Source organism: Copidosoma floridanum, unplaced genomic scaffold (assembly GCF_036245765.1).
Source record: "Copidosoma floridanum isolate Cflo_tuat_1 unplaced genomic scaffold, Cflo_Japanese_pri ptg000025l, whole genome shotgun sequence".
Lineage (NCBI taxonomy): Eukaryota > Metazoa > Arthropoda > Insecta > Hymenoptera > Encyrtidae > Copidosoma > Copidosoma floridanum.
Window position 1 is genome coordinate 5,556,317 of NW_028321902.1, and position 27,989 is coordinate 5,584,305.

At 42.1% G+C, this 27,989-nt stretch overlaps 2 protein-coding genes across 2 annotated transcripts; one reads left to right on the top strand and one right to left on the bottom strand.

Annotated features, from left to right (window-relative positions):
• Positions 1-7,399: 7,399 nt before the first annotated feature.
• Positions 7,400-8,873, top strand: LOC106646202 (uncharacterized). The gene is made up of 3 exons (XM_089595492.1): positions 7,400-7,591; positions 7,672-7,767; positions 8,538-8,873. Exons 1-3 carry the CDS (start codon positions 7,400-7,402, stop codon positions 8,871-8,873), a joined length of 624 nt encoding a protein of 207 aa, XP_089451618.1.
• A 1,563-nt stretch (positions 8,874-10,436) lies between these two features.
• Positions 10,437-26,459, bottom strand: LOC106642668 (uncharacterized). Its single transcript, XM_023390811.2, has 3 exons — positions 26,407-26,459; positions 12,286-12,843; positions 10,437-11,430 (listed from the first exon to the last, which is right to left on the bottom strand). Exons 1-3 carry the CDS (start codon positions 26,424-26,426, stop codon positions 11,019-11,021), a joined length of 990 nt encoding a protein of 329 aa, XP_023246579.2. The 5' UTR covers positions 26,427-26,459; the 3' UTR covers positions 10,437-11,018.
• Positions 26,460-27,989: the final 1,530 nt, after the last annotated feature.

A 27,989-nucleotide genomic window follows, 5' to 3' on the forward strand; every position in this document is an offset into this window, starting at 1 on the left:
CGGCACTCGTGAAGGAAAAATTGACAAAAGACAGATTGATCGGTCGAGGCGATAAAAGGGACAGAGCCAACGATCGCGAATGACCGATTAAAGAGGACGACTGCACTTTTGTCACCTCGTGTATACCGACAGGCATGAAAATTGAATGGAACATAATTAAAAGCGATGATTTGGCAGTACGGAAATCAAAATATAATTGTATACGCGGAGTCTTTTTTTTTTTTTTTTATTGATGATGGGTATCTAGACTTCACGAGGATCGTCAAGCGGTGTATTTATGGCCGCGATCATCGTGACCAAAATGTGTACAACACTAAAGAAAAGAGCCAGAAAATTAACGAGGTCGTGTTGGCGAAAGTTTTTTCTCGCGATCAAAGTCCCAAAGGATCTAAACAACTTGTGTGACTTTTTTTGGCCGATCGCTACTGCTTCCCGAGGTGGAAGGGAACAAAGTACAATTAGCGGGTAAAATATTTCTTTTTTCCAAACGAATAAATCACATCTCGACGAGGGACCGGGAAATGGATGCTTCAAGCAAAAAAACATCATACCAGCGGATTGTGACATTGTAAGGCAATCAACGGAAGAGACTTTAAATTTTGGAACGTACGAATGAAAGCCTTGCCATGCTCTATCTCTATTTTAACTCAGAAAGCATATACACAACGCTTCGTATCTAAAACAACTTGGCGTAAAAAAACAATCAAAATACTCTTTTGTTAATGAAAAAAAAAAAAAAAAAAGAAAAAAAGAAAAAAAGGAAGAAACCGCAAAATACCTGCATCATCCAGCACCCGAGAGAGAGGACGAAAGGAAAACTGGCACGCACCGACAGAGCGACCGAGTAAAGGGGAACAATGAAAAATTCATCAGTGGCCGACCTCCTCCGCGCTCGGTTACTCCGACCAGTGTTGCAGTAGCGAGGCAAAGACCGGACGAAAAGGAGGCGAGGCTCCTTCGATGTACAGATGCCAATGTATGCAAGGCCGCGCACATACTGCTGCCTGACTTTTTTTTCTTTTTCCCCCTTTTTTCCTCCCATTCTTTGCCATTTTACAGTTAACGTCATCCTCCTCGACGCACATACATCTCACCCCCATCGGACCCCCTACCCAACGCTCTCCTGTGTATATATATATATGGTCCATATACGTACTGGCTTTCGAATTTCTATGTGCGTTTTTACTCCCGTAAATTAATTCGGCTGGTCCATCGTGTGCGTAACACACATTCCAGCACAGCCCTCGTTATCTCGATTGGGATTCCCGAATCTCTGACAATTTCATCGATATCGGAAAAGATAAGTAATAGCCTCATACGTGTATGGGTAAATATTGCGTCACTTTCACTTTCCTCTCTGGTGATGATCCTCGCGTATATCCTTTGGCTGCGATAAATGCAATTAATTTAAAGTCTTGGAGATAGTCAAAAAAAGAAGAAGAAGAAGAAGAAAAGTTTGCACAATCAGCATGTGGTGCGGCTTAAACTTTTACGGCTGGAATCAAAGGTAAATCTCTCGATGAGCCAGCGAACCGGCAATTACCATTCGGCTCGTGCTCGCGAAAACAACACAAAGCATGTACAGCACACTCGGCACGGAAAACTCGCGAGAAATAAAAAAAAAAAAAAAAAAAACAGGGTATAGCAGTAAGGAGGAGGAGGTAAACAGAAATCGCTGGCCACGCGAGAGCCATCGTCCCGTTAGTACCTGCTGTGTATGTATTATATACTCTACTCCCGTGCTAATCGTACATTTCGTTAATTGTTCTCCCAACGATTGTTCCCACGGAATGTATACGCGCCTAATTAATTTGAGTGCGAGTGCGGATTTTATTTTTTTCCCTGACACCTATACACATATAATATATATATATGTATATATAGCCGCGCAATTAACACCGCGGTCTCGTTGATGTATACGTTTTGTTGGTGGACACACGTGTATGTATGAAAACACCTCGAGTGTTAATTGGTTCGCTCATTTTTTTGTTTCCTCGCCGTCCCTCTGCTTTTACTTTTTTTTCATTGTTGTGCGGCGAAATGTGAGGTGAAATGCGCGAAAAAAAAGGACGCGATGCCCATTTACCTACATTCAATTGTTAAACGGTGTTGGGGAGTAATTATGATTTGGGGGGGGGGGCATTTCCTTTCGCTGGCTTTTTTTATTTTATTTTGGAGAAACATTGCAATTTCACGACGGAAGCACTCTCTTTTCGACGGTTACGGTGTAGTGTGTATATAAACATCAAAGTGGTGCTCCATACGGTAATTTTTTTCAAAGAATAGAGAAAGATTAAACGGCCGGGCTCTTAAGTGTATCAAGAGGACACGGAGAGGGGGAAGATCTTTTTTTTTTTTTTTTTTTGATCTTTCAAAGAGATGCGTGGTCCTTTCAGGAACTTTCGCTCATATTTTCGAGGCTACATTAATCATCGCCACTTATTGTCATCATTTCTAAAAAAAAAAAAAGAAAAAAAAATGTTGTCTTAGAATCAAGAAAATATGCACTGCTAAATAATCTCTTGAAATTTATTTTCTTACTTTAGAAAAAACAAAAATTATTGTCTCGTTCCGAACGAATATTCACTTGGAACTATTCTAGTTGACATTTTCTTGGTTGTAAAAAAATTCCTTAGAATCATTATACACTGCTAAATAATCTCTTGAAAACTTGAAAAAAAAAAAAAATGATTATCTTGCTTCAAACAAATATTTATTTAGAACTATTATTCTAATGAATATTTTCTTCGTTATAAAAGTGTAACTCTGCTACATTTTTTACTCATGAAAAATTTATCGTTTTCAATTTCTAGCGAGAGCTTCGAGAAATTAAACAACCAAAATTTCTGTTGAAAAATATTATATCAACATTTTTGTAACCTTGTCTGGTAAATCGAAAGGTGCCACGATACATCATGTTAAATTGCATCGAATTATAAAAAAAAAAAAAAATTTCTTGCCTCAGTCCAACAAAAATTATCCACGCGCCGATGCAACAAACCAATGGGTTACTCACACGCGCGCGTATGTACAAGTTCCAAAAATCTCTCGAAAGAAAAACTCACGAATTGTGTGCGGCGTATGTACACAAAAGGTGAAAAAAGCGTACATTCGTCACCGAAATTTAAATGCGCGGTCCCCGGCATTCCAGAGCACACTGTGTTCATACCTCCCTCTGCCCCCTCCCCAAAAAAAAAAAAAAAAAAAAAAAAAAAAGGCACGAACGATAGGGAAAGCGAGAAATGAGGGAAAAAAAAAGAAAAGAAAAAAAGAGAGAGAGAGATAAAGGGACCGTCAAGTGGGCACATATATAAGAGCCGCGCGCGCGAAAGAAGAGCCAGACGGTGGGGGCCAGGGGCATAAGTAAGCGCCGGCTTAAGAAAACTCTTCACTCCGATAGTGCGCGCAAACTCGTCGACATTTAGTGCCGGGTCCACTTGTTCATTTTTTTTCTTTTTTTCTTTTTGGAGAAAAAAAAAAAATAAATAAAAGTGCGAGTGTCCGAATATTTTTTGGTTTCGCCACCGACACTCGCAGATGAGCTTTGTTGTTGCGAGGAAAAGCTCCGACATCGCAGTTACGTGACACACGTGAGGACCGAGGGGGAGAAAAAAAAAAGGAGCTGCGAAGAAGGTAACGAAAAAGGAAACAGTGTGTTCATACACTTATTTTGCTTTTCTCCGAAGCGCACACTTAATATTATGTATCTGAGGCCACCGGATATGTTACACCGCGTGTACCCACCTGTCACTTTTTAATTTCTTGATTGTACAATTTCGTGTCGATGCTTCAATGATAAACCATACCATTTAATTTCAATACCGAGGGTCAGTAGCGTAATTGATTAGAGCAAAGTCCACGACATTAGTCAAGAGGACGAGCTGCGGTTGAAATACTAACGCTAGTGTGAGCCAAAGTATAGTAAAAGGCCCCAGCAACGTTCGATTTAACATAGATGCGCGCAATATCAAACATATACGTAATGATTATCAGCTTAGGAATATTCCTGTTTTTTTTTTTAAATCAAATTCTCATATTTTCGTATGAAGAAAAAAAGAAAAGAAAAATCGATCCTTCAACGAGAAGGTTATCGTATATAATACGCAACAATAACAAAAGGGAGAGGGGGGATGGGAAATGATACGTCCGGTTTCCGCGAGTATGTAGTCCTTGACTGAAGACAGGCGTAACGCATTTCCGTTATGTTTTTCTTTTCTCGTTCTCCCATTTTTTTTTTTTCCCCTCCCGCGAAGCGGCCAACAATGCATATCGAGCCGATATCGGCCTATACCACCGCGCTCGGCTTACCACGGATTATCGGACTTTCCAACTCATCGTCCCGTCATTGTTGCACCGTTTTTTTTTTTTTTTTTTTAACACGCCAAACTCGCTCCTACGTAAAATTGTAGCCCCAAGCCGGTTGTATACGCAGGTGTACGCGCAATTAAACGCGAAATCCCGGCGAGCGACTAGTTTGGCTTCTCACGATTCGCCGCTGCATAAATTTGCGCGAACTAGGTTTTTGGGGTCCTTCGAAAAAAAAAGGAGGCACGGGGTGGGGCGACATTAGACATTTTCTCGGTGTTTTATTTATTTATTTTTTTTTTTTTCCTCCCCTGGAATTTGTCGCGCGGGTAACGGTGAGCAAAGAAGAAGAGGAAAAAAGGAGCAAATATAGAGCGCGGAACGTTTAATCGAACGTGAGGGACATGCGAAATTTGCCTCGTATCACCTCGCGTAAGCGCAACGCGTTGCATATATTTCTTTTTTTTTTTTCCTTGTAAAAACCGTTTCTTCCTTTCATACACGTATATGCGATAATAATGGGCTACAGTATATACACGCGAAAGCAGGACTCCCAGATGCTCGGCGGAGCATAGTAGCGTTATTTTCGAGTTCAGCCCGAACGAGACACGCGATATATCGGGGGGGGGTGGTCCTCTTTGAATTGTCGCCGAAAACCCACTCTATTCACGCAAGGGATTACTTCGATTAAATCGAGGGCGCCCCAGCCACGCGGAAGGAGTCGTTGGGGAGATAAATCTCCCGAGCAATGGTAATCGCACCCCGAGAGATGTGGGAAAAAATGTCGGCGACAAGTCGCATAGTTGGCGAGTATTTTCCGTCCACCTGACGTGCCGGCGTGGCGTTAAAAAGTGTATATACAGTTAACCCCGGCGTGAATGGTAATTTCGACGTGTTTTTTTTTCACGCCGAGCTTTCGTCACGCGCGCTTTCGTGCACGAGAGAGAGGAACGCGCTTGAGTTTTCCGAACCGGTAGATCATCATTTTTCGCCCTTTGCACATATAATACCCCGGAACTGAGAGCCGATTGCCGATCACGTGTAATTTTTTTCTTCTCTCGGCACTTTGTTAATTCACGGTGACGAATTTGATCGGCGCCGCTTGATTCCCCCTCCCTCTTTTTTTTGGGTCGCAGCTGTATTTCCATTGAAATGGTCTTTTGACGCGTGCCGGGGACGGATGTGAGCCGATAAGCGTTTAATTATACTGTGCAACCTCGTCACCGTTTGAGCCCAAGGATTTCGAGCGACCCAAGATGGGACCTCTCTCGTTTTTTCAAACGAATTCGCAAACGAGGGAGTGTAGAGTGTGCCAATGGAGGGAGCAAACAGCAGGTTTTTTTTTCTTCTTTTCTCACGCTGATCGTCCAACCAAAAGAGCAAATAACGCTGTCGTCTCACCCAATGCCGTACAGGTCTAACGAGCGTAGATTACGAAAGATCGTTATGTGCGAGTTGCTTTTTTTTTTTTTTTTTTTTTTTTTTTTTGTAAGGAACACGATACGCGGTGTGAATACTCAAGTTCCGAGTTGAAATCGGTAAGGCGAAAATCTTCCGGACTGTAGCACCGGTGAAAGGTACATTTTACGGGAGGCTTGGCCGATCTCCCAGTAGATGTCTTTTCGGACGGACGGGGAAAAAAAGAGGTATATGGACGAGGTGTCGAAAGCGGTGACGGTGGCGAGGAAAGATCGGCAAAAACGATCCATACGGATGAGGACAAACAAAACACGACAAACCGATCTTTCTTGGCGAACGATCGTTATACACGAGGTATACACCGAGGGGGGGGGGGGAGCCTGGTTATTGAGTGATTACCTTGGAACGGGGATACAGAGCAAAAAGAGCTTGCGAAGGGAGGAAGCGGCGAGGTCTTTTTCTCTTCGTTTTCATTATCTGCCAAGTTGTTACGGTCGCTCGTGAATCGAGAAAAATGAAAGTGCTACCACCGTACGCGCAGCGGGGAAAAATCGTATCTTCCTGTAAATTGCCGGACCACGCGCGTATTAAGTAAATTATTACTATGGTGGCCGAGAACGCAGGTGCGCGTATAGGGTTTGGACCGCAAGAAAAATCGATATACCTCGTAAGTTTCGGTCGCGGTAGCACGTGTGGGCCGGTAGGTTAATTGGAAGCGAGGGGTTTTTTTTTTGCCCTTTGTACGTGAATTTTGCCACCTATGGGGTTTTTGTGTCGCTGCTCGAGCGAACGAGTCCCCAAACTCTTATCTACGAGTGTCTTTTTTTTCTTTAATCGTTAAATAACACGACGAGGCTGTTACTACCTTTTTTTTTTTTTTTTCACTTCGAGATGGGCTTGCTTTTTAATTTTCGCGGCGCTTTATTACGGGTAAAATGTATTTCGTAGATTTAAACGGAGATTTGGGCACAATAATTTCACGGATTTTAAGAAAATTGTACGTACGCTCTTTTTGCTCAAAAACATTCTTCATTCATCACTACACTTGCAATACAATGTAAAAAAAAAAAAAAAAAATTGTTCCAACACATGTAATTGTGATACATTAAAGTTTATTGTAACGTTTATTGAAATCAAATATATATATATATTCTTTTTCCGCTCCGTATGACGCAATCGGTGTGTATAATCGGTAGTGAGTTGATAACAACTCGGTACTTACACTTTTAGCAATGAATTACACTTGAAAAAAAATGTAAAAACTGAAAAAGCCATACGTATATACTTTGTCATGAGCAACTCTCTTGGGGGGGGGGGCTCTGAATCAGCGAAGAATTTAATCAACGCCGATAAGGATCGAAACTCGATCGCCACAGCCAAACGGGGAAGAAAAAAAGAAAGGTGCGCATCTAAATTGCCATCGACACAAGTACAGCCTCCCGCGTGTCATTACACTCATCATCATAATCATCACATCCACGAGCGCTCATCGCCCAACAACCTTCCCCCATCGCGTGCACATACACCTTGAGAGGTATTATATTAATGCGCGATCGGACAAGCCTCTAATTTAAAACGCGACGCGTATCCGATCGGTCGTAAATATACATGACCACAGGCGAGGGCGATATCGGTGGAGGCTTGGGTAATCGATTGCCGGTTCTCCTAGGCAAACATGACGGCTCGATTGCTCCTCGTGGCGATGCTTGTGCTCGGCGTTGCTGTCAACTGCAGCTACGCCGCAACGACCGGGCGGATCGTGAGGGCCGCCGACGATCGAAACGTACGGATTGGTCACGGCGATCAACACCTTAGCTCCGGCGGACCGGGGAAGAGTCGGAACAGGATGAGGATGCTGAACAAGGGCGTAATGTGTCTCCTTTTTTTTTTTTATCAATTACGAGTGGCAGGGATCGGTTTGAGATTGTTGGTATGTTTTTTGTACAGGGCTCGAGGGGCTCACAGGGGACCGGTGAACAGAGTCAGTCCGAGTGGAAGGTCAAGGGCTTGTACGACCAGTCGGGCAACAAACGGAGTTTTCAGGTGTGTACTTGTTTTTTCGAGACTTTTTGCACAGTCTTCGAGAGACTTTGGAAAACCTTTCAAGTCTTGGGTGACTTTGAAGGTTTTTTTTTAGTAATACGTTAACGTTTTAACTTCGGGAAACTTTTTGGGACTTGGAGACTTTTCGAGGAACATCAGGATTTAAAATAGATTTAGAATAATTGATGAGCTTTGGTATCTTTACTTTCCATGACTTTTACGTATTTTATGTGATTCCAAATGACTTTGAAGTCTTGATGTGATTTTTTTAGTTTTAAAGACTTTGGGAAACTTCAAAGTCATCAGGATTTCAAATAGATTTCAAATTGAATAGCTCTGAGATATTTTGGTAAACTTTCCAAGACTTTTACGTATTTTATGTGATTCCAAATGACTTTGAAGTCTTGACGTGATTTTTTTAGTTTGAAAGACTTTGGGAAACTTCAAAGTCATCAGGATTTCATAGTCTTCAATACACAATAAAAGTCCTTCGTAATATTTGATCGACCCTGAAAGAGTTCACGTGAGTTGAAATGATTTAAAAACCTTTTGGGACACACTTGTAGTCCTTGATTGACTTAGGGAGACCTTAAATCCATCCGAAAAAGACTTTGAAATTTCCCGCAAACTTTTCTAAAGCCTTTATGTGACTCTCAAACCTCCTCTTGAGACTCTTCGAGTCCCGAAGGTACACGCAAAAGCCCCCAAATGGCTCAAAAGTCGAGACCCTGGCACCGTATAACATTATTTCCTCTCCCATACGCATCTAGAAACAATCGTCGAAGCGCAAACTGGCCACCACCAAGCGTCGCGACAGCGACATCTACTTCGTGAAGCTACCACCTGCCCCGTACACGTACATCGAGGGCCTGGGCTACGTGTCCCGCGGGCCGAGCTTCACCTCGGGCTCCCTCGCCTTCCACCGGCCCCACTTTGTCCGGCCGCCCGTCGACTTTGTCAGCAACGGCAAACCCATCGGCGTTTACCGGTGGACCGCCCCCGACAGCCCCGTCGTCAAACTCGACCGTGGGCCCTACCTCTTCAACGGCAAGCCACGGGGCGACGTCTTCGACGGCAACAACCGACCCAACGACCTCCTCAAGTAGCACCTGGCCGCACAACCAACGCTTGTGTATATACTATATCAGTACCATATGTGTGTGGCAGGTATACAAGTGAGCCGAAAAATGTGCGCGGCGAGTGATGGTTTGGGGGGTGGGGAGCAAAAAGGAGAGACCGGACGGGAAGTAATCGAGAGGCAACGTCTCTCCCCCTTGGAAATTACGGTCGGGACGAATGCGGCTGTCCACATTAAAAGCGGCTCGAATGCGATTGTCTTGCGGTTTTTTTTTTCTTTTTCCATCGCACTTCCTTTTCATTAATCTCTGCGTGTGTATTATTATTATACCTGCAGCTTTTTTTTTCCTGTTGTGCGGAGCGAGTCTGATGGAGATTATTGATTTGTCGAGAGTTGGACGTATGGTCTTGCGGATATGGATCGATTATATTATGTGCTGGTACACCTCCTTTTTTTTCCATGTCCCGGTAACATTGCAATGTTGGCTTTATCGATATACCTTCTTTTTTAGTTTTCAACTTTAGTAGGATAACATTGAAAGTATGATATATACTTGTATCTGTACAAAAAAGCTTCTTTTTTTTTTTTTTTTTTTTCGACACTCGAATAATAAAATCATTACGAGCCTCCTGTAACTTTTTTTTTCTTCATTCAACGTTAATTATACCATACTGTGTCCGAATAAATATACATTAGGTGTGCGTCGATGTTTATATATATATATTTATCTGTTGTAACATTGTAACTGCGAGCTGCGCTGTAAATACGACGATTTTAAACGTATGAAAAAAATGTGCGAGAACAATAGTTGAAATAGTTATAATAAAGAAACAATAAATCTGCATTTGGATCGTTTGAGAAAAAAAAAAAAAGAAACCTCCTCGTGCGTATACACTATATTTTTGTTTTATCGTGCAGGAAGAAGAGTAATCCACTCGTGCACCGATTTTCGTACCGATCCACATTGTTAATATACATGTAATGAGCAGAGAGAGGAGAATAAGGGGGGAGCTGTAATTACCGAAAAATGCACGTGATGTGCCTCCAAGGTGCGAGATACATCCTTTCTCCATCCTCTTCTTCTTCTGCCGTGGTGTGGAATGTATACGCGTATAAGGACTCGTCAGCTATATATAGATTTTATCTCTCGTGGCAGGGGTTCTCAACTCAAACGGGTAAAAAAAGGTAAAGGGGCTCGTTATCGAGTTATCGGTGATTCACGAAAGGGACGCATGATTTTTTTTTTTTTTTTTTCTTTCTTCACAAGATAGCTTTCAACGTATACATACTTTTTTTTCTATTTTATTTATTATATATATAGGAAACTCGCAGTAGTACACGTATAAAGGTATATAAAAAAAAAAAAAAGGGTTTTTCTTGTCCGAAGGATTTTTTTCCAAAGTCAGGCATACCGTCGCATTCTTCGGAGTCTCGCATTCTTTCGCACCTACGTACATCTGATTATCCATACGTACACATATTAGTTGTGTTAATCGGTATCGTTATACATAATTAGACAGTAAAATCTTTCGAAGGTAAATACGTATATGACAATTATTAATGATCGATCGTTACAGTTAGTAAAATATATATATTTATGCATAGCGGTGTTTTTCAGTCTTTTCAAGAAATATCGCATTTGACGGAGAAAATTGATGCGTGAGATAATTGTATATCGTTACAAAAGTTCGATTGGCTTGTAAAAAAAAAACAGTATTTATTTCGGAAACAATTGTTGTTTGAAAAATGATGAGATTAATGCTAAGTACATTCAATGAAAAACTAAAAAGAAAATCTTATATCTATGCGTGATGAGATGTAATATATAATCGTATGCTACCCTGCATGATCCCAATCGAATCCCATCTCAAGTACACAATATAATAGTAATACAAAAACAACTCGGCGCTTCGACACGAACAAAAATTACCATTTTAGGTTTTCGTAAACGAGGGAAGAAATTTAACGATTATACACTTTTGTTCGAGAAATATAGCACCGATCCTCGAATTTTCCCGTGACAATTTCGCCATCCATGTACCGAGCGGTTTAAAAAAAATGTAAACTCGGCACAGGGACTAATAATAGTAATGATAGCTGCAGTGGAAAAAAGGAAAAGAAGAAGCCAGCAAGTATACGAGACGCTGGATGCGTATACGCGCACACAAAGTTCTTACGGTAGCAGGGGATGGTAATAAACGGGCTTCCGACTCTTCTCCATAACGTAAAAGGCCTTGGGCTTGCCGTTGCCGGGGAAGTGTTTGCTGATGCTGGTCGAGGCCGACTTGCCGGTCAGGGCCGGGGCGTAATAGTACGACACGCCCGCCGATTTCTTCCTGTGCTTCTTGGGGTGTTGTTGCTGCGCCCCGTTAAATTCCGCCGTGAGGGCGTTGCGGGAGCTCTGCTGTGGCAATTGGACGTCGTTGTTGGTCGAGGTGTCGTGCCAGTTGTTGAAGTTTTGGTGCTGGTGGTGGTGGCCCCGCGACGTCTCCTTCTCGGCTTTGAGATCGTTGGCCAACCGGTATGACTTTTCGTTGGACAGGGACAGGATCTTCAGCTGCGTGGCGTTGCCGGTGCTCTCGATCCTGAAAGTAAATTTTACGTCTTAAAATTACCAGCAAACGTCTCGCGCCGGAAGTGTGATATTCATTGGAGCCGAGACTATTTTTGTATAGATTTAATAATTTATATTCTGATATAATATATTTAACATTGGTGGTTTGTTGGTTAATCTCAAATAAGAAAATTAAGTGATTTTTCGGGTATTTCAAGACAAGTCGCGAAGATATTATATGGACGTAAAAATGGCAAAGGCAATAAAGTGTATCAAAGTTTTGTATTTTAAACTATTATTTTATCCGCAAATCATACGTGAAAAATTAATTTTTTTTGTTTTTAAAGAGTTTAGGACAATATTGACGAAAGTGATCGGTACCAAAAAAAAAGTGTATTTGTTATAAAATCTACAATTTTTGTACTCAAAATTTTGGCCAAAAATGCAAATGTAGAAAAAGTAAAACGCTATAAAACAAATTTTTTGCCTTTTTGAACCGGTTTTTTTTTTCCAAAAACAACTACTGAACAAAAAAAAAAAATTTTTTTTTAATAAGTTTCGTAATTTTTGTGAAATTTTAATTTCTTTCTTCCGTGGGCAAAAACCGATTTTTTTGCTGCTTTTGTACCTATTTAGCATTATGAAGAAAAAAATGTAAAATAAAAAAACTGCATTTCATTGTAATCCACAAATTCGTCTCATGAAAAAAGTTACCGTAAAAAAACCTGTGTTTTTTCTTCACGAACCACTAGAGTGAAAACACTGAAATTCGAACTGGAATCACCATCGTGTATATACTTGATGCTCAAAATTGAACAAAAAAAAAAAAAAGAAAAAAAGCCAATCCATTGGGCACACGATAATCCGGCAAATATATCATATATACCTCGGCTCGACCTTCTCTAGGTCGCTGAGCCACTTGTCGTTGTTCCTGGTGGGCTTGGCAGGCACGAGCTGCGCCAGCTTCTTGAAGTAGCTCATCTTGTCGGCGACCTTGAGCCGGTGGTTGTCCGCCTCGAGCCGCCTCCTCGCCAGCTCCATCCTGGCGAGGGCCGCGTGCTTCTTCTTGTCGTTGATCTTCTTGACGAGGGGCAGGTTCCAGTGGAAGATCTTGGCGGGTTTGCCGTTGCCCTTGAAGCCCGGCTTGGCCAGGGTGAGGTTTTTGTCGAGGCCGTGCGGCCTGGAGTGGCTGTAGTAGGCCGGGCTCGGGGGCAGCTTCACCACGTACACGTGGCTGTCGTGGGCCGAGCCGCCGTGGCGCCTGCCATAGCCGTGGGGTTGTAAGGACTCGGCCAGGCGCTTGCGGTGGTGGCCGTCGGCGGTTGGGCCCAGGGCCACCAGGCCCAGACGGTTTAGGATAGCCGCGTTACTCGTGCGCACCGTCTCGTACTCGTCGGGCAGCGACGCGGACAACGCTACGGAACACGACAGCGCCAGCCACAGTCTGAAACACGGGACTCGCTTGTTTATCGATTCAACGTTGTGTCTACTGGTTATACAAAAGGTACGCGCGCGCTTGTGTCTAATTATTGGGCTTTATCGCAAGGCCGGTTTAATTCTCACTCATATAATTGTATGGTATCATTTAATTGTATGATACGAGCGAGAGGCGCCTTTTTTTTTTCTTTTTTTTTCTTTTTTTAATTGTGTCATTTTTTTGCCCTTTTTTTACAATCACTTGGCTATGTTTTTGTGTTTCACAACATACAGTACATAGTTGAAAATATAAAAGGGAACAGTATTTTTTTCGCGTAATTTTAATTACATTGATGAAACGACAAAATTAGTGTTGGACATAATTGGACCGATGTACGCAAAGTTTTCATATTTTTAACGAGACATTTGCGTAAAATGTAACTCGGGGGCAAACCGCGCGGATTGAACGCTCAACCAGCAAAATTAAACTGCGTGATTATTTTTCTTCTTTTTTTTCAGCATAACTTTTAATGTAAATGCTATTTCGATTAACTTTGCATTAAAATTTTATCCAATTGTTTTTTTTTATTAAAACAACAGGGATAAACAAAACGTATAGCATTACTTCGCAAAATATGTACATTCTTCAAATCATCTTGAAAAAAAAAAAAAAAATCACAAAATTAACAAAAAGCCGTCAACATCGCTTGACAATATTTTAAGGTGTACACACGAGGATCCTGGTAAAAATATACACGAGAGTCGCGAGCGTACGCGATTTATAACGAAAAACCGCTCCTCATTTATCGAAGAGTACCGATCTCTCGCAAGTAATATAAAAAAAAATATATATATATATATATCGAGCCACTCCGTCGAAGGGAGAATCGATCGACGCGACTTTTTCGCGGGCGTTGATGTTATTATATAGTTTTTTCGACGCAGCCCTCTTTCCCTGCACCGGATGACTTTTATGGGACAAGGCTGTTGTGCCCCGGAATTTGCGAGACGCGCATCACGTATACACCCGTACTTACATGTTGCAAATATATAAATATACGACTCGCACCTCGTGGGTTCTATACTCCTCCTGCGTCTCGCAGTATATTGCACACGGTATATATATATACGGGAGGAGTAAGGAGGAGGATCGCGAGTTTGTTCACCTCTTCTTGCGCGTGTAGGTACGACCGAGTCAGCCGCGGAGGAGGAGGAGGGCAGATGTGTATCTTTACTGCCGTTTCTATACTATGCAGATGCCCCACTCGAGTGTCTGTGCGGGCTATCTATACGACTCCAAGTGCTTATTTTGTACGTGATGCAGGCGCGGCGAGTGGGATCCTATACTCATATATATATATGTTGTGTGTGGTAAGTGAAACTACTTGCTCTCGCCGCGTCGCATTAACTACCGACTCGGAGGGAGGAGAGTCATCCTCACTCGAGAGGAGTTTTGCACTCTTGACCGCGAGTTTGTCACTATTTTTCTCCATTATATATGTATACGACTCTCAACGTTAATAATATGTACACGTGACGCGTGTGCATATATGTATATATTTCGTACGCGCGGTAGGGGTCTTTTTCTTTTTTCCATCGAAAGAACTTTAAGAGCTAACGATTGTTGAAACGCATGATAGGTGTACAAAGTGGTATTGCAACGACAAAATAATTGCTCATCGCGGTGAGGTGTGCAATGAAAGCAAAGACCATCTCCTCGTGGAATACAAAGTTATTTCAAAAGACATTTTTGCAGATTATCTAAAATGATGATAAGAATCGCAATATACGAGCCGCATTTATCTACAAAAAAAGAAGAAAAAAAAATGGTAGTATTAAAACTACATCTTATTAAGAATTCGAGGGATTATAACGTCTATGGTATCGAACATGACTGTAAGACTTTTCAATCTCTTTGCCGCCTTTACTACGCCAACCGACGATTGGAAAACGAAACAAATCTCTGTTATAAGCTACTGTTTGGAAAAAAAAAAAAAAAAAAAAAAGAAAAACTAAACGAGTACTATTCACTCGTTTCTCGGAAGCAAAAGCTTTTCGGCAAAGATGCTCGGCCCATAAATTGCGCGCTTTAAACGAAACCTGCATAAACTTTGGTGTCTCACCCTATGTATATATATATATATATTGTTCTCGCGCGCGATACAAAACTCTATATCGGATTTAGCGCGTATTTTCATCGTTTCGAATAAGAGAAAAAAAAAAAATAAAAAAAAAAAAAAAAAAAAAATAATCGAGTCACGGAACGTTTAAGAGAGAAGGAAGAAAAAAAACAAAGTTAGTCCGCACAGAGTCGCGGCTCGCCTTTTATCTCGTCCTTCCTGGAGTAGAGAAGGGGGGGATCGGCAACAACACAGCCGCACGAAAGAGCCACCCGGTCAATCACTCGGAGAACGGGCGTCGTGTATAATATTGCCGACGACGACGCATTGTTTTATACACACACATCCTTTTTTTTTTTTTTTTTTCCCCTGCAGCATCGCCAAATATAGGTGCGTGTGTACCCACACGAAGGGGGATAACAAAAATTATCGCGCGGAATAGAGGAAAAGGAGGAAAAGAATTATTCATTTGCGCGCTGCGTGTGCGCGTGTCACGCGGTGAGTTATAGTGCTTAGGGGAAAGAAAAATGTGTACCCCGTGCAGGTGTTTGATCGATACCATACAACATAAAATCGGTTTTTAAACGGAGGGTAGTGAATGTGGTGTCCTATAACATATACCGATCGGGTTGCATGTGTGTTGTTTTAGACTGTCCATGTACAGATATTCTTTTTTTTTTGCTCCCCCAAACAGAAAGATCGGTATTTTTACGTAATCTCAACGGTCTCCACTTTATAGAAGGTAAAGAACGAATTTAGCGAAAAATCGGCATACACGAATAGGCGTAGAATAAAAGGGAAACAAAACCGGCACGACATCAAAAGTGGAGGCCGATGCTCGAGCTCTTTTAATTCCCGGTTATGTACCACGTATCAAAGCGTATATCCACGCAGAAGCGTGTCGAGGTATAGAGAGAAAAAGAGAGAGAGAGAACGACATCCCGAAGGGTATGTGCTGTTCTAGAGGAGAATTGGCTCACGTGTGCGATTCCGTTGAAGAAGTCGAGCAGGAAGCAAAGAGTACGAGGAAAAAAAAAAAAAGAAGAAGAGGCCGGGACGATCGATCAAGTGACATTCCGGAGTGTGTGGACCTAAATGTGCAGTGTTTCCTTTTTGAAAAAGGCACGGCTGCGCCGTATCGGGTGCATATATGGGTATATATATCTCCACGCGAACGATGTCCCCCTTTTACAATACCTATAGGTACTGCGGATAGATCGGTAGGTATAGGTAGGCATGGGTATACCGGGAAAGCTTTTACAGTTAATGCAAGTGGCGTCTTTCGAGGTGAACGATCGGCCGGATTCGACGTGTGTGTGCATCTATACCTTTTCTACCACGGAAGGGTGCACGATTGTATTTTTTTTTGTTTTTTTGTTTTTTCTCATCAGAACAGAGGAATTAAGAAGCGACTTGAAGATCGGTATACGGAGTTACCGATATCCGATTTGTTCTCGCAAAACAATCATACGTAATGATTGACCGATCGATACCGATACTGCCTACCACGATCTAGATACGTAGGTATACATAAAAACAAAGTGCAACAAGAAAATCGGCAGTAATTATTCGCGGAGAAGAAGGGAAAAATGTACATCTATATGTATATACACTTGGTACAACTCGTAGGGAGGGGGGGGGGGGGTATTAATTTCACAGTTCATTCAGCGTGAAGCGCGGCGTTCCGCGTTCTCATGGCCCTTACTTAATACATAATGGCGCGGTTACCGCATCGCAAAAGTAACAAACGGAAGAAAAAGGAAAAGGGACACATGGGCGAACGGGCGCGAGTTGACGACGCGTTGTTTTTTAGTCCCTCTCAACGAGGTGTCGGCGCTATACACACGAGGAGAAGAGCGCGAGCTATGGCTAGTTATCCGGCGAACCGGTTGCTTCCTACACTCCACTATATATACCGATGCACGCGCGCGCGAGCACGAGGTTTGGTGTGTATAGGCAAGGGGGGGAAAAAAAAGGAAAAAAAAAAAAAAAAAAGGTTGCCACGCTACGCTAGGTAACTGAATCGGCCCGGAGGATCGTGCGGCTACTGCTGTTTCTTGCGGTCGGTCTCTCCCGGCCCTTGTCCGTATATAATATACATATACATATATATACCGTGCCTATATGTACGTGAGAACAGCTGGGAAAGATGCGGAACGGGAATGGGGAAGTAGCTCCTGTTGCTGCTACTGATACTGGTGGATGATGATTTTTTTCTTTTTTTTTTTTTTTTTTTTTTCTTATTTGCGTGGTGGTGTTTTCGCGTGAAACAGTAGAAGCTCCGGAGTTGTCGTCGACAACCGGATTTATAACTCCTGAAAGCTCATCGATCTTAAGTTGTGAGGCTTTCATTATGCGCTTGTGTATATACCGATGCTCTTGTTTTTTTTTTTTTTTCCACCTTTTTTACGCTGCGGTGGAGGATTTTAAATTCGATATTTTTCTTTTAAAGGATATATTTCGTACATGGTTAAACCAGCTCCCGAGGAGTTCAATCGTTTATGTAAGCTTTTAATTTTAATACGTTTGTTTTTCAAATATATTTTCACCTCGATTTTCACAGTGTAGTGTTGATCAACGTTTCTAGAACACACGTCGAATCGATGCTAAATCACAGACCGTTTCTATTGAACTAAACTAGTTTTATTCTGCATTCGTTCGGTGAAAATGGTGCAAATACTTGGCACCCCATAGATTTTGCATCACCACAACTGACAATACATTTCATGAAAATAGAGCAAATTTCAATCACGCGCTTTTTGAAAACGTGTACTTTGACAAAAGGGTATAAAAAATCTGCCCTCTCTAAATTCAAACCAGTGAAAATGTTCACTATCTTAGCGGTCTACATTTCCAAGAGTGAAAATTATTTCACTATTTTTCAAAACGATTGTTCACTATTTGTATGTGATCTGACCCTATCTCGCTCAAATAGTGAAAAATACACTGTTAACCAGTGAAATTTTACTGGTTTCAATTTAGAGAGTGAGTGTCACGCATAAAAGAATACCATTCATGACATTGAAATTAAAAACCTTCCAACTCTCACGCGGTCGTACACCAAGAATAAGCACTTGAATAGCTCCGCAAAGACGAGCGTTTACGTAAAAGCGCATAACAGAAAAAAAAAAAAAAAGACGACTCTTGCGGCGAGGTAACAATGAAGAAGTTAAAAGCGCGAGCGCAGGAAGGAGGAAAGTAAGAGCTCCCGAAGGAGAGGTAATATATACGCCTCTTGTGCGAAAGAACCAAGAGAAAGAGATAAAAAAAAAAAAAAGGAGCGTCGATACCTGCACAATACGTATAAGTACTTCTACACTTCGTCCGGACAAATATGCCCGCAAAAAACCCAACAGCTTGATGTACCATTCGCGCCGCGACTTTGAGTGCGTATATATTAACCCATAGAGCCCAAGTGCTTTTAGGACTTGCGAGCTTTTTTTTCTATCCCCTCAATAACGTTGAAAGAATCAAAAGGGCTCCGCAGCTCCGCGTGGAGGGGGAAAAAAAGGGGGGGTCAAACCGTATAAAGTCGCGCAAACGACGAAAAGCGGATTAAAGCGCGCCGCCGCGATAAATAAAGAGCCCCCCCCCCCACTGTATACGCTCCAGCCCCCCTAATAAAGTTAGGGTGTGGAATTAAGCCATAAAGTCCTCAAGAACAACTGCAGAAACAGTGAGAGAGAGCGCATGCAAAAAAAAAAGGGGGGGGGGAGAATTACGCGTCGCGGCCACTTTACACGTTAACGAACTCCTCCCCCCTCGGCCCCCACAACGTAATAACAATCCATCCTCGTCCTGTTGCTCTCTGCCGTGCTTTTCTTTTCGCTCTTGATGCAATTACCAACGGAGCCCGGGAGGCTCGCTGCACGACACAACGACGACACTTAATGGCCACCCCTCCTCTATATACACATAGCCTGCTCTTGGCTTCGTGTTTCGAAAAAAAAAAATCGTAATCGCCGACCTATACGTATATATATATTTATACATAGTTGCACGGCTTGTTTGCTAAATCTGCAGAAAACAACCGTCGTTGTTGTTTCGTCTGCTGTGGGATTCCCCCCCTCGAAGATTACGGCGATCGAAGCTCCCTCTCCGTTGCGATAATCATTTAATTTTCCAATTCCTTTGATATATATTATGTACTCGGCGTTGTGGTCCCCTCGAAACTTTGCGAGAAAATACAAAAAATATACACGTATACAGGTACGAGTAGGGTTACATATATATACATAGCCCGCGAGACTTGACAACAGCTGATTAATGGGGGGGGGCACTGCCGAGTGTCATGTATATATGCATCATGTGGACTCTGAGAGTGGATGTATGTATTTATGCGTTTTATATATTGCGTACACACACACGTACGGAGTATAAAATAATGTATGAAGCGAAAGGGAGAGCTGCTGCTGGTTGCAAGAAAAGGAAGAATTCGTGCAGTGGAGGGCCGTGTTATTTCATCGATGGTAAGAATGCGGGGACGACGAGGAAAGCTCTCGCGCACTGGGGGTCTAAGTGGCGTCATTTTTCGGAAGGTTACATTGTTGAAAGAATGTCGCTCGTGTTTTGGGATCTCGGTCTAAAAAATGACGAGCAAACGCTTGGAAATAAAAGGAGGCGGCCCGCAGTCTTGCGCGCGAGGAATCTTTGGAGTTCCGGCAATGCTTAATTGACGGTCGGAGGATACTTGGGACCTTTTTATTTTATTTTTTTTTTTTTTCGGTTTTGAGAAATTTGGCCAAACACATGTACGGGGAGGCTTTGATTTTCGGTGCAATGAAAATTTGAGCGGCGCGAAATGGCATATGTTATTGAGTACGTTCATTAATTACAAAGTCGAATAAACCGGATTGAAGCGCAGCCGATAAATCGTACCATACATGCGTGTCTCTCTCGAAAAAAAAGGTACGAGTATTCATATTACCATTTTCGTACGTGAATATTTTAACATTTGTTTGCTTCACGTCATTGTAGACGCCATTGCAATAACCCAAAGCAAATTGTTCATACCAAATAAAATGTAACACACCCGTTCGGTTACTCCAGTTGTACGAAAAAATAAATCGGTAACGCGTGACTAACTTATCTATTACTTTTCAAGTTTCGGGCACATGGCTCAAACTACTCGTTTTTTTAATACTTGGTAGCAAACCATTTTTTTCCAAGTCCAGGAATACTTACTGTTACTCCTTGTGCCGAGAAAAACAAAACTTCCCACTGGCTACTTTCGATCGCCGCGAGTCGAAATTTTGTTTTTTAGATTTGTATAAGCCGTTGGGCTGTCCTTTCACGGTTCTCCGTAGATAAAATTCCTTCTCGGACGGCTTTGTCGCCCCAGCCCGCGAGCCGATCGACGACGACCCCCGCCGCGAAACAAAGCGTTTCGCAGAAACACCGAGCGATAAGACAAAACGTCAAGGAGGGAACAATCGCTCGCGGCGCGCGTCAGTCCCGGTTGTTTATCGAACGCGGCGTCTCTCTCTCTCTCTCTCTCCCGTGCACGCGAACTCGTCGTTATAATATGTATATGTCCAAGAACAACGCGGCCCATTCATCGGCTGTACGTTAGAACAGACGCGGCTTTTCAAGCCTCACCTGCACTCGAGAAAACTCCCTCTCTTTCGTCTTGGCCTTCCTCGCGGTCTGTCAAGCTGTTGTGTGGGTTTCGTTTTTTATCGTACTCCCTTCGCTTTTCTCCTTTTTTCCTTTCGTTTTTTTAATCGATGCTAGCTCGCGCGGTTATCTTAGTTGAGGCACTGACCACCTTTTTGGTTGCAACAGTCCCGAAAAGACTTTTGAGTGGCAAATATTATAGGCTCGGAGGGTCTTTAAACTTTTTTCAAACTTTATAAAGTAGGTTGAAAAAATAAATACATGGCCAGTCAAGACAAAGTTAAATTTGTTCGACTACCCTTTTTTAACGTCAATTTGGTGGAGGCTTCTCGAACTGTACGCTACTAAGTGTCTGGGATCTGAACTCCGTTGCGCGAATATGACAAGGTTCGAGGATGACAATCGAGCCAAACCTGCGACAGGTGATCGATGCAACTTTAACTGTATGAAAAAAAAAAAGAAAATCACTCACCCGTTAATAGTTTGAAAATAGTAAGTTATCAAAAATTGTCTCTAGATTTTTAGAGCCTTAAGACTTGAGTAGACTTTATAGTCATGAAAAGTTTAAGAAAGACTATAAAAAGTCTATCGAAGCATTGCAAAGTCATCTAAAACTTTTGATGATTATAAAATCTATACTTAAAGTCTCAAGAAAACTCTGAAAGTCTCGAAAAATTTTTTCAATTCGTTCAAAGTCACACATAGACTTGAAGGGGCCGCTAAACTTTTTTCAAACCCTATAAAGGACTCATAAAAAAAAATACACAGATAATTCAGAGTTTCGAGTTACTTGGTCTTCTACTTTTTAAACTAATTCAGTGAAGGCAATCCCAACTATAAGTTAACAGGTGTGACAGGGACTCGATCTCAATTACGTAGATTATACAAGTTTCGAGGATGACAATCGAGCGAAACCTGCGACCGGCAAGTAAACGAAAAAAAAAAAAAAAAAAAGAAAAAAAGAAAATCACTCACTCGAGCACGTTATCCTTTCAGTTTTAGAAACATTTCAAAGTCGTCAAAAACTTTTGATTTTCGTAAAGACTTTTGACTTTTCATCGAGGGATGTTATTGTTGACAAACTGTTGGTTTTATCGTTAACGACGGGTTGCACAAAAAAACAGGGGGGGGGGAGAGAGAAATACGCGCTTGAGAAAAGGCTCATTCTCTCATATAGGATTGTTGGGGATTATTTTTATTCCGCTCGTCTTCCGTGTTACGTATAAACCGTTGTCGTTCGCTTATTCCCACGATTGTCCCGGCACACTTATCCGATGGTTTGTGTATTCTTTCATTTTCCTGTGTATCTCTTCAGCACGATAAAATGGAAATTTAACGCGACGAGTCCGCGCTGGAGGGTTTCTTGGGTAACAAGCACACTTTCGTTTTGCCGCTTGATAAGTGATGGGAAACAGCGAAGGAGCGCGCTCATCGTACTGTGAAAGTATGAGTTTTTCGAGAAGAATCAACATATTGAATTTTTTTAATTAGTACGTTTTAAGTTATCGTGTGACAAAAGATATGTTAAGTTTTATAAAAAAAAATCCTGCATACAAGATTGTACTCACTGGTGCTTGGACAGTCAGACATTTTCAGATGTATAAGGTATGATTATACAAATTTCATGCATTATTTATGCTAAGAAAATTCTATTTTTTTACTGATACTTACTGTTGTTCAGCCAAAAAAAAAACAGAAATGTCCTTTGTACGGGAAAACAATTTTGTTGTAAGGTGTTTTGAAAATCTATGAAATAATTGTGCCCAAGTCTATGATCCAGGTCATCCAGGACAGGATCATTCGAACAATAATGAAAAATGTTATGATTCAATTAAGGGTGTGAAATGTGTACACAACGCATAAATTGGAAACTAAATAATAAACTACTTACAGTGGTAATTATTATTGTAAGAAAAATCGAGTTTATGTCCGCAATACATATCTATACTTCATTTTAATGTTTGAAATCGACGAAACTTAAGTAAAATTAATTTTCCACGCCAACCACACCATTGGTCATTTATTGAAAAAAATTACCTTGCACAGGCTCCGATCTACATGCAAAAGGATGAGAGATAAAATATTAGAGCGCTTGAAACCCTTTTGGTTATTCCACACGCGCGCGCATAAAAAAAAAAAAAAAAACACAAAGAGGAGGAGGAAGTGGCAAAACTCGAGACCGTCCACCTCGAAACGCATTGCGTTATGCAGGAGCAACGATATACGCCCACACGAGCGAGTGCGCGGGGGATACAGAGCAAAGCGCGAAATCGAGACGATTAAAATCTTCTCACGAGCAGCGCCCCATCATTATGATGATGATATTACGCACTTGGTGAAAAAAAAAAAAAAAAAAAAAAAAAAGTACCCATCACACGACATAAATATAAAAACAAACATACAAAACACATATAATAATAACGTATACGTGGAAAGGAAAGAAGAATCTCTCTGAATGAGCGTCGCGAGCTGTATGTATATATACATGGCTAATCTCTAACGCAGATGTATTTCTGTATAACATAGGTATACATATACACACACTCAGAGGATGTGGGAGAGAGATGATGATCGCGCCGCGCGCGATTCCCCGTCGTCTTGATGTCGTGAGCATTGCATAACGGTGCCCCGTGCGCTATGTGAACATACACGTACATATATACACATTACATACAAGTAGGTATGACTACTTACGTACTATGCGGTGGGTTATTGGGGGGAAGGGAAGGTATTACGCGCGTTATGTCAGAGAACGGAAAACGAAGGGGGGTGGGGGGGAGTTAGTGTACGCGATAAAAGTACCTGCATGGGAAATCATGCGCGCGAAAGGCTCTTCGTTTGGCGTCTATACTCTTTTTTCCAGGAATTTCAGGAATTTCCACCCTATACGGTACACACACCGAGCGTTTTATCGTTGGAAAAAGAAAATCGTCGATCCACCTCGTCCGATCACCCTATACATGAAAGACAATAAAATTTCTCCCCTTCCCCCCCTGCCCATCTATTCCAACAAAAGAAAATAATCCCGTTTACGAGGGAATACCCATATATTTATACTGCACCGTGACCCGATGGATCGGTAAAGGGGGTATACGTATATAGGTACACGTATATTTGCGACACATTTGGTCGGGAGCCAAACGAGCGAGAGAGGATGGACATTTATATATAATAATTATATCCTAGGTATGTAAGGACGAGCTGCGCACACACGCTGGCCGTGCGTATAGTATATTATATGAAAGGAGGAGGCGCGACGAGAGATAACGGGGAGAAAGATCGAGAAGGAAGAAGAGGGACGAGGGTGCGACTCTGCGCGTATATGCCCCCCCCCCCGAATGGGTCTTTGGTATACCTTTTGTACGTGTGTCGCGCTCATGTGTATGAAAGCGCGGAATTTTTTTCGTTACGATTCATTGGCGTGTTCCTCCTTCGTCGGAGAAATACTCGGAAATGGGTACACAAGCGCCTCGTCTGTGGGAATATCGTCGCCGTCACCGTTAATTCCTTGTATACGGCTGTATACATACCTATACTTGTTACCTCTGTGTATTATCACATGTGCTTTTTCACCACGCAATGCTCCTCGAGGAGGGTTTTTAGGCGACCTTCTCGCAGCATCATTGCCTAATTCCCCCTACCCCCCTCCTGTAATGGGGGGCCTCCCATCCCTTTCCCAAGTGCTAAGTGCCCATATATAGTAGTGCACTTTATAGGTGCCGGACGTAAAGCGCTATAATATAAAAAAAAAAAAAAAAAAAAAACCTATACTTGTCGCTGGATTGTCATTTTCACGAGAAGCCTGGATATTACGCGCAAAATGCCCACCAAAACTCCAAATTAACCGGCCCTCCCCTCAAAGCCCTGTACACCCCTGAATATTACGTACACGGCGAAATTTCAGTTTGTTTAGCGACGATACAATGTACGCGAGCGCCCCTTCCGTAAACAATACAACAAGTGTACTTATACGTTATCAGAGAGAAGCGAGTCCTGTATTCAGTAATCGAGTCTATATATATATATATATATATACCCTCCTCCCCCTGAGCAGTTTGGGGTGCAAAACAAAGTTTAGTTTTGGCGTGCTCGGGCGCAGTTTAGAGACACACACCAGTTGGCGCGCGTCTTGGAAACGAGGAGGTGGTAGAGGGGGGCAGAGGAGTAAAAAAAAAAAAAAAAAAAAAAAAGAAAAAGGACTTAAGCCGGTACAGCCGGCAAACAGGGCGGATCGAGAGAGCTGCTGTGTGTGTACATTTGGGGTGGGGTTGAGAGAAAATGGGAGAGGCGTGCGTGCAGTGTGCAAATTTGTATCTTGTTAAGCTCCAATTAAATTTGCTTCTTCTTCCCAAAAAGCATCGTGGGCTACTGTAAAGTGAAAAGTTAGAAAGCATATCCTGCGTCCTTGAAAAAAAAGGTGGCAAAGCGAGCTATATGTACCACCACCATCAGCTTGTTAATCGGGGACTCATCCTTATCTACCTAAAACCCCACTCGTTGCACTCGTATATAATATACATTTCAACGTTTCGCTATTTCGCGCTCTCGTCTCGTGCTCGTATACAAGAGCAATAAATATATAGTAATGTACGTATGAAAAAAAAAAAAAAAAAAAAAGAAGCTTATAGATTAGACGCGAGAGGGAGAGGAACCTGCGCGCGTATACGCAGTGGTTTTCAATTAATTCGTACCCACGACCAATCTAGCTTCTCTCTTTTGCTTTTGTTTCCTCTCCACCCGTGCACACATACAAGTATACATGTATACACCGTTTTATATCGCCAAGACCAAAGAGGAGCGCACGCAGTGACGGCTCGTTTATCGACGCCTTTAACTCCCATTCTCCTCCTGGCAACGTATATAACCCTTGTCGTTTTTTTCCCCATTCGTTAGCTGCAGCCCGGCCAATGTTTATTAACTAGGAAAATCAACCCCCTCGGCCGTGCGTATATTGCTAATGTAATTACTTAATAATCGAAGCAACGAGGGACGTTTTCAGTTAAGAACGTGCACTTTTTTTTTTCCCCCCTTACCCCCGTTTTGCCGCACGAAATTACTTGTCAGACGATGCCTCGTTCGAGGAGCGCAAAGGAATCTCCTTTTTTTTTATTCGGACGTCTCGTTTCTCCCGCGGGGCGTTTCAATAACATATAATAATACCGGCAATTTAACCGTTTACTCGAATCACCGCGAGAACGCGTAATACGTATTATTATTACGTTCGCGACAGCCGTGTGTACGTGGGTATAACATAAGTAGCCGAGCTCGCGGGGTTTTTCATATATATATACACCCTAACATGTAACGAGCCGTGTGTGAGTACCTGTAACATTGTCACTCGCGATTAATATTACATTTCTCCCCCCCCCCTTTGCCTCCTCGCTCGAATTGTTCGATTTATACACGCAGGGTGCGATCAATAAAATTAATTTTTTCATCGGGCTCCGATATCTGTGTGTGTGTGCCATTAAGCAATTAGAGTTAAGCGTTGTAATTAATGTGCGGCGGAGGGCCGTATGTATACGCGTATAATGATACACTCGGCGCACCGGGGATGAGCGGGTAATTTATTTACATTGCACGCGCTCGAGTCACCTTTTTTCCTTCTTGTTTCTTTTCTATCTATAAAGTACTAAAAAAAAACCGGGCCTTATTATAGACCAACAGCCCTCTTAGATACTTTTTCTTTTCACGTCGGTTTGGTGGAAGGCTCATCCCAACTGTGTATATATACCCTTGAAATGTCAGGGATTCGAACGCCGCGGCGTGGGGGTTGGCGTGTTCCGAGGGTGCAGGCAATCGAGCCAAAACCTACGGCTGCGGGAATTGGAATTAAAAATAACAAAATGACTCACCTGAGCGCCGAGCACGTCATCCTTTTGAGTTTGGAAGTGGCGAGCGATCGACCCAGGCCCCGAAAACTCCAGAACGTGTATACAAATATACGCGAGTAACGGCCAGCGGTGTATAAAAGTTGGCCGAAAAAAAAAAAACAAAAAAAAAAAAAGGTCGATTTTACGAAACGAGTGAGAAGAGACGCGAGGGAAGAAGCCGGTTGGTATATATCCTCCGCGGGAAGGCGATGCACACGACTGCGCGGTGCGAGAGCGCGTGGAAGACTGAACACACCGGTCGGTCGAAAGCTCCCTCGCGGAGGAGGAACGACAAAGAGAGAACGGTATAGAGAGTTTGTATATACGGGGAACTCGCGGCGGCACAAATGTATCGGAAAATAAAACGGAAATGACCAATCGAGCTTTTCTATATTATATGTGGCTCATTTTTGCCGTGATGGGTTGGAACGTGTCAATCGCGCTAACTCATCCCGAGTAAAGGTATAACCGTACAATTTTACGTTACTATATATGTATGTTATTCCAGGGTATACGTAAGGCGTGTTATTTTAAAAAGCGCCTTATTCCAAAGGTGAAAATTTATTCAAGGCTGAAGCACTTGGCGCATACTTAATGAAATACATATATATATATATACCAAGTATACATCTTGGGCGCACGCGAGAGAGTAAGGACGAGGATGAAAAAAAAAAAAAAAAAAAAGAAATAGCTGTATCGATAGAAAGACTGATTGTTACGATTAATTAACACAGCGTTCGTTCCGAAGATGCCCCAGCACCAAAGCTCGCGTGATTATTTTACCGTATGTGTTGCGAGCGCCCTGAATTTCATACGTATATGATAAACGGGTGGTTTTTGTTGGTGAAAATAGAATATCGAATTTTCCCGGTGCACCTCCCCCCCCCTACGGCACGGCGGGAGAGACACACAGTACGCGGTGATTACAATATAATTATATATATTTGTACCCGTACATCGGGGTATAATTACTCGACCGAGGAGATGTATGTATACATTGTGTTTTGTAAAAATAGAAAAAAGAGAAAAAAAAGTGCGAGAGGGAAATTGCCGTCGAACGAGGTAATCAAGTGCGCATAGCGTCTCTTCGAGTTATGCGTTGAAAAAACACGGGCAATTTGCCATGGCGCGCCAAACGTATATAATATATTATTACCTCGATAAAGAAACAGGGGGGGGGAGGGAGAGGGACACTACTCGCAAATTAATCATCAATTAAAATCATATAAGACATTTATTCGAATGCCAAAGGGATACACTTTTTTTTCTTTTTTTTTTCCTCTCACGTACAGGATATACATGCAAAATTAATTTCGAGCCTGTGGTGTGAAACATGTGTTTGCACGTGTCGGGGATAAAGAAGAGAAAAAGGTCTTTATACAAATGGCGTTGGCGTTAACCTGGTGAAGGTTTATTCAAACGAATTGTTGCAAGGAAAATATACGTATAACGAGTCGATCTTCACTTGATTTAATACAAATATATATATACTGTTATGCATATAAATAAAGATAAAATCAATTAAATAAACAACAACTCCTTAACATGTATACTTTAAACTTCCT